Below are 7,449 nucleotides of genomic sequence, written 5' to 3'. Positions count from 1 at the left end.
CTAAGCAAAATAGCTCTACTACATATTGTTGTAATGCTTAAATGCAATAAGATAAGCTTCTCGGCAAAAATATATGTATAGTTTGACTATCTGTGAAATCAATATTGGCTTTCCAAACGGTTATTACATAACATTGTGTGACAGTCAGAATATATGTTACATATTAATATATATATACATACATATATATGTATATATTGCTAATTGACAGAAATATTTGAAATCACCATAGTTTCATATATCTAAAAATGTTAGAGTTATGTTGTAGGAAAGATAGAGAAATTGTGTTGCTAATAGTATTGTCCTTTTTCACGTTGCAGCTATATATAATAATTATGAGAAATACAATCTATTTGATAGAAACTATGTAGATTTCATTATATTTCAATTAATATAATGATTAATACAAATAGGTTCATATATATGTATATATATATATGTATATATGTATGTACGTATAAAACTTTATACCAAGAGCAATGATATGCATTGGTCAGCGTATATGTCTAAATTTAGCTGTAGCTTATGTAGTTATTATAGAACTACAATTTTACATAAATTTTCATTAGTTTAGTGATTTACGTTCCATTACAATTCACACATTGCGAAATTTGAATAAATAAAATAAATCTAAGAAATTTTCACTGAAAAGAATGGTGCATTTAATTTTGCAGCTTTTATATACATTTTAATTTATGCAAATTATTTTAAATGAAAAGTTTAACATATGAAATATAGTACCGTATCTTCAGGCTTGTGTTTATACCTTTGTTCTTTAATGTATTATTTTTGATTAATTATAAATAGTATTTTAGTTTCTATTTCTTTGATTTTATCTATTACAACATATTATATAAATATACTTTATTTAAATAAAATATACGTATGTGTGCTTCGAGGAAACGAGAGAATTTTTGTTTTTTATTTTTATATATTTACATTTTTATGAAATGTAGAGTATTTAATATCTCTAAGAATTTGGAAGAATGTTTTGTTCTCATAGTTTATATTCCTGCCTAATGTTTTGTTTTGTTACTGCAGATTGTACTACAGATTACAGAAAGATGTTTATCTTTCTTATACATATATAAAATATTAATTAGTATATTTCTTTTTATTTAAAACATTATCAATTCTCTAGAGTCGTCAATTCTCTATTTCTATCTAAATTTTATTTAAATGGAATAATTTTGTCATAAGGAACAAAGAATGATCACAGCCTATTTAGGTAAGAAATTTTATAATAATAATTTTATAATAATAATTAACTGGTTGTTTGCTCTTATGCGTTCCATACAATAAACGACGAGTAGTCTGTGTGCCACGAAATATATATTGGTTCATTACATCTCGTACTTTCATAATAAATATAAAATCATTTTTAGATACGCTCAAGACAATGCTATGATTTTATATAATTCCTAATGATTGCTAGTGAAACGATTACTTGTCCTTTACATATATACATATCGCAAAACGTGCAAGGTGTCTTAAGATTCTGTGAATAACATTTTAATAAGCTGCATATCATTTTTCGGTCGTTTATATCTTTTTCTTTATCGTATAAAAGATGTTTATGTTTTATATTGTATCTAACATTCCATGCTTATAGTGACTAACACACACACAACACACACACACACACACACACACACATATATATGACATATAAATATTTGTATTATTTTTGTTATTTATTCCTGTTTTATTTTAAGAATATACTTTTACCTTATGTTAAGTCTGCTTGGAGAACACATGTATGTTTATGTAATAGCAACATAATGCGAAGTCAGTAAAATAGAAAGATAATCCAGATTTCTCTGATTTCGGAAATATAGATATATTGCTTTATTAATTTTATAAACCGATTTATTACACACTTACGTGAATAAATTATAAAGTAAGCTTTACAAATGATGTACAGATCTTCAAGCAGCGTACAAATATAGTTCGTAAGTTTATACTTTAGCACTTTTGTTTAGTTTTTATTGGAAATATACTGCATATTTAACATGTAATAGTTACCCAGCTTATATAAAAATTATATTTTTAATGCATTTGAAATTTTTGTATCGTGTAACATCTCGTGAATTTATTTGACATTTACCTGTAACTATCATCATTTTATTTAATATGTACATTGTAGTAAATTTTATTTACGTTTATGAAAATAATCTTAAATAGCATATATGAAAGTAATAAAAATGTAGCCTTATCGCTAGAAAGTTCTATAAAAATAATATTGTGATTCAAATCTTTGTCTTTATTGCATATAATGCATCGTTTTATTTTATGGCGTAATTATATAAACATTTTACAGTCCTTTACAGTCATAATTCATTTAAGTCCTGTAATGATTCAGTCTAAAGAAGCATGAGTAAATACAGTAATAATTGTTTAAGATTGATAAAAAGAATTAAATAAGCGGTAATGCAATTGCTTTATTATTGACATGAGAGCGTGTTGAACGAGTCTCCTTGTTTTTAGTTACATTGCTCCAAAATGGTCTCGGTGTTACATGATTATCCTTGATACTTCTGATGCTAGATGCTAAGATTACATGCAAAAAATATCTTATAATGCAGCAACGGAGATATAATTATCTTTCCTGTTCTTTTTTTTTTTTTTTTTACCTGACTTCCAAGGTGGAAACACCTGCAGCTGACTTCCTACCGAGAGAGATCCAGGAGTAATTGTTACAGACAAATGTGGTCCAGGATGCTGAAAAATCGCTCTTGAAATAGATCTTTTAAAGGCCGGTGGCAAGTTCAGAGAACCTACAATAAATTTTCTGTTTGTAACTGCCGTTTCCATCTAAACGGAAAAATCATTATTGGCATACTTGTTATATCGTCTCTTAATGGGATTTTAGTCGCATTTTTTGTACGTCGATTGTGTTTTTCCATTTTAAATTTTTTCATGAAATTTCGACAAATGTCAGTTACAATTTTTCCATCGAGATTAGCTGTATAGTAAAATAAATGATAATTGAGTAATAAACATGAGTAATGAGTGGCGAGAAATGATAAAACTTTACCTAGCGAAATGCTGTTAGCAATCAGATTTTCCTTGTATCTGTAGGACCATGTAACAGGATTACCTTGTAAAGACAGATCTTTTAAAGAAGTCAATGTATTTATTGTTGCAGTTAAATCGTCGATGTTATCGATCAGATTATTTTTCGCATTCAACGTATGTAATTCTTGAAATTCTATTAGATTACTCAAGGATGTCATTTTGTTATCAGAAATATTAAGAACTTTTAGACACATCTAAGAGAAGAAACATAATTTCTAATAAACATAAATCATAATGATTAATCTGTACAATGAAAGAGAGTCTTTAAGATTCAGATAATATTTACAGATAAAGTAAAAGCGCTGCGTGGCTCGAAGCATAACGATTCGCCAAGTGGAATCCTTTGATTTTCGATATGCAATTCTTGTAATTTTTTGGTATTTTCCAATCCTTCAACTACAATAATATTATTGTGCCCTAGATAAAGCTTTTGGAGATTCTGTAGAGATTCCAAATTCTCTATTTTCGTTATAACATTATGTTGCAGATACAGATGTGTCAAATTACACGCAAAATGAAGATTTTTTATTTTCGATATATTATTATTCTGAAGATATAAGATTTTTAAGCTTTTGTAAGTAGCGATGTTGCCCTGTATGAAGTATGAAATTTTATATACATTGAAAATAAGTTATGATTTACTAAAATTAATGTAGCTTACAATGCTGCTGATAAACATGTCATTCATATGTAAATGAGTCAATTTCCACAATTCATCTTTTTTCATTGTTTTACTAAGTGATTTACTGGTTAATATTTGAGAACACTTTCTTTCGACAATGTCTGTTGTCAATTTCACCATGATTGCAAGATAATGAATTATGAGTGCAGCAACAATAAGCGATCCACAAAGATGGGTTACGGCGGAGTTTCATCGATCAAACGCAGGACGTAACGATGACGCGAAATACGATGTCAGGTAAATTAAAGTTTCGCTGCTAGAATTTTATGTGCAAAGATAGTAAAAAAGAAGTTTATTTCTTATATATCATATTATATATATGTTACAATTAATTCTCTCAATTTAACAAATAGGTTAATTTTCCGGCTGATTTAATTAAAGAAAAGATTTTTCTTCGCTCTTCGATGGTATAGATTTTTGCACCATGGCGAGACTCTAAACATAAAAAAAATAATGTTAGAATATGTTTTGTATAAATAAAAATTTATTACAACTTACATGCGTAATCGTGAGTACTCCTTTAGAAGACAAATAATTTAAATCCCTTATGAGCTCTTCGATTTGACATTTTTGATTAATAGTCTAAGAGAAAAATTAATATTATTATCTCTCTCTCTTTCTCTCTTATATAAATTTAAAAGAATTGACTCAATTACCTCCAAGATAAACTTGTTTTCGGATTCATTTAAAAATGGCAGAAGTGCGGCAGCCAAGTGTGTCTGTTTACTTTGGAAACAATTTTTTACAATCGCGGCAAAGTCTAATTCGTGTGTCACAGGGCATGAGTATAACAGACAGATCACCTCTATACAATTATCAATTTGTTCCAGATTTGGATTTGGGTCCATCTCGTTGAACGGCTCAGAGATAATTAATTGCCACCCCATTTTATAACCATTACAATTCACAATGACACTTTTATTTCGTAATTGCAATAAAACTTTCTTTAAGTCGCTCACCTGAAAGTACACATTGAATATAATTTTCGATTTATTGGGCATTAGAGAATACCTGACGCATCATAATCTTGATACCATTTGCAATTTCGTCATCTGACTCAAAGTGTCATCCCAAAGTAGGATATCGTTTATTTCAAACTCAATGCAAATCTGCGTTATAACGGAGAGAGCATAGGGCAAGTGACGCTGGCTTTTCCACAAGATCTGAACAAGTTCACGTTTACAACATGTTTCAAATGTATCAACGCTGTAACATAATCCTAATGATTCCAATTTCCCGACGTACTGTAACGATTTCATATACTTTCTAAAATGTAAAAATAATATTAATGTTTTAGATTCTGCCATAGTTTATTTTATCTGTGTGCGTTTTTGTACCTAAAAGTAGATATATCTTGCTTGGTCAATTCCTCTAATGTAGGAATATCAATAACAGTTTCCAATATTCGAAATACTCGATACCGTACGTTACAACTGTATTCGGTCTCGCCGTGACGATCGCCAAAGCCTATGTTTATAAGAAATTGTGCAAACAAATCCGTATCTCCATATTCTATCATGTAACATACCCTACAAGTATATTTCAAAATCAATTATTAATCTACCTATTAAAGTCCGACAAAAATATACTACAATATAAGATTTAAAATACGATGTGGGCTATATTAATATTACCTAAGTAAATTATCCTCGCAATCTGTATTCTGATCAAATTCTTTCGGCGCCAGGAATGTCTCTGTAAAACTTTGAGACAATTCGGTACACCTGGCATTGGATTGCAGCCACTCTTCCAATAAACTCATACGCAATTGTATTGTATTCAAGGAGAACAGTTTACCCAATTCGTTAACGGCGGCGTTAATATCAGGTCTGTAGTTGGTTGCGGTTCGATATCGTAACGGTATACTTTTGTCATTATACAGCTCGTGCACCAGCTTGCACGGATGTTGGATTAGATCAAGATACTTGTCCCTCCCCAATCCGTATGCACGTAGAATATGCTCGGACGTAAATTTCAAATATTTGGATTTAATTTTCTGAAAGCATAGACGCTGCATAGAAGTCAACTTTTTTCTTCAACATAAAGATACAAGTACTACACAGAGATTACCGTACTTCTAACATTCCTTCTTGAAATTTGGTAGAATTTTTTACCGCCAGCTGAGTGTACTCGTAACATTCTTTCGCGGCAGCGACGAGATCGGCACCCGGAGGCGTATGATTTACGACATAATACAATGCCGCAGTAACGTAATAGAATTCATCTGAATTCGTAATCCGTTGTGTACATTTCTTGATATCTTTGAGTAACGTGGTGTTTCTTGAATAAAGCGACCATGTAGTATTTTTCGACGTATCAGAATCATTTTCCCATACTTTTGTCACTTCACCCTTTATAGCTAATGAGCATATGAGAGATGCTTGCAAGTTAAGTACGGGTGCGATGTCGAGCCACTTGTCGTACGTTTTTAAATTTAACTCAGGAGCTAGTAACGAGAATAATAAATGTAAAATTAAGTTAAATAATCATTCCAAGTGTTAATTGAAAATTTATTTCTAAAATATATTTACTAATGATTTTCCATATATCGATTTTTGGCAAGAATGGAAGTCTCCATTGGGCTATCGGCGGCAACGTACTGTGTCCAGGATTAAGCTGTATCCACTCATCATGTTCCATTGGTGTAGCAGGCCTAACAGATATATGATTATTAAATTTAAATTTAAATTAATTTAAACTTAATATATGCAAAATTATAACTCACCCACACCGAGTGTAATTTTGCAAAAAACAGAGATAATTCCTCTTCCCCATATCTTTATCTCCTATGAGATCCATTAGTATAATGAACACTTCATAGTGGTAAAATGCGATCTATAAATTTAAATATAAAATTGTTATTATAAAAAGCCTATATCTGTTAAATATCTTTATGACTTACGTGTTCCCATAATGTAGAAATACATCGCTTCAACATAGATTTATCTTCCATTTGCGTAACAACTGCATTACATTTTTTTCTTAACTCATCGATTTCTTCTTTACAAATAACTAACTCTATAAAACGTCGATTATTAAATTCGAGATCATGCAAAAATGTGTGTTATAAAAATATGCATGCAAATATTAAACTGTCACAAATACATATTATTGCTTTATATCATTTACCTTTATTTACGCTTGAATTCGAAATAGTTATCGTTGGATTCCATGTTTTGAGTAATACTTGCAAATAAAGCAAAAGACAGTCATTGAAATTAAATCCAAAGCTACAGCAATAATCCTTTAATAAGAGAATCACGTTCTCTTTATTACTATTTATAATCTGCTGTAAAATTTGTCTTTTGCTCGAAGGATTATTTGTTAAAACCTCTGTAAATATTCGTGTATTAAAAAAAAATATATAAAAATATACATTAATACACGTATAACAAGATTTGCGTTTCCTATCTTAAAATTGCCGTGTTACCTGCGTTGAAGCCTCATTTTCCCAATGTTTAAAAATTCATATCTTCCAGAAACATCAAGATATAGACTTTTTTCTGAGCTCATCTTAAAGATGAATTATGTGACTATTTAAAAAAAAATCGTGATTTTATTTAAAAATAGCCGATTCAATATGGCCGATTAAAACGTCATTTTATTGAAAATTGTTAAAATTTGTTTAATTAAAATGTAATTTGGTATAAATGTTACTGGAAGATGTATGGAGTTTAATACGCACCGCG

At 29.7% G+C, this 7,449-nt stretch overlaps 2 protein-coding genes across 2 annotated transcripts; both read right to left on the bottom strand.

Moving 5' to 3' along the window:
• Positions 1–2,256: 2,256 nt before the first annotated feature.
• On the bottom strand, positions 2,257–3,996 carry LOC105459894 (protein phosphatase 1 regulatory subunit 42-like). The gene is made up of 6 exons (XM_011706236.1): positions 3,740–3,996; positions 3,365–3,670; positions 3,038–3,272; positions 2,843–2,965; positions 2,634–2,777; positions 2,257–2,550 (listed from the first exon to the last, which is right to left on the bottom strand). The coding sequence occupies exons 1-6, from the start codon at positions 3,878–3,880 to the stop codon at positions 2,417–2,419; spliced, it is 1,083 nt and encodes a 360-aa protein (XP_011704538.1). The 5' UTR covers positions 3,881–3,996; the 3' UTR covers positions 2,257–2,416.
• Positions 3,997–4,022: 26 nt separating this feature from the next.
• LOC105459924 (kinetochore-associated protein 1-like) lies at positions 4,023–7,093 on the bottom strand (the record flags this gene model as incomplete). Its single annotated transcript, XM_011706289.1, has 11 exons — positions 4,023–4,195; positions 4,259–4,342; positions 4,417–4,719; positions 4,795–5,026; positions 5,098–5,289; positions 5,395–5,756; positions 5,836–6,206; positions 6,292–6,413; positions 6,486–6,595; positions 6,663–6,778; positions 6,890–7,093. Coding segments are annotated over 11 exons (2,156 nt in total), but the record flags the coding sequence as incomplete, so codon positions are not given.
• Between the last annotated feature and the right edge of the window lie 356 nt (positions 7,094–7,449).

The sequence above is a fragment of the Wasmannia auropunctata genome, unplaced genomic scaffold (assembly GCF_000956235.1).
Source record: "Wasmannia auropunctata unplaced genomic scaffold, wasmannia.A_1.0 LD333494.1, whole genome shotgun sequence".
NCBI classification, from domain to species: domain Eukaryota; kingdom Metazoa; phylum Arthropoda; class Insecta; order Hymenoptera; family Formicidae; genus Wasmannia; species Wasmannia auropunctata.
The sequence above is the reverse complement of the archived record's forward strand: the minus strand, read 5'-3'. Positions and strand labels throughout refer to the sequence as shown.

What these genes read in the sequence shown, in the direction of transcription:
- LOC105459894 (XM_011706236.1), bottom strand. Translation starts at nt 3,880, where the DNA reads ATGGTGAAATTGACAACAGACATTGTCGAAAGAAAGTGTTCTCAAATA. An exon ending in ACATGTTTATCAGCAGCATT is followed by an intron (nt 3,671 to 3,739) that starts GTAAGCTACATT and finishes TACTTCATACAG; the next exon opens with GGCAACATCGCTACTTACAA. An exon ending in TGCTAACAGCATTTCGCTAG is followed by an intron (nt 2,966 to 3,037) that starts GTAAAGTTTTAT and finishes TTTACTATACAG; the next exon opens with CTAATCTCGATGGAAAAATT.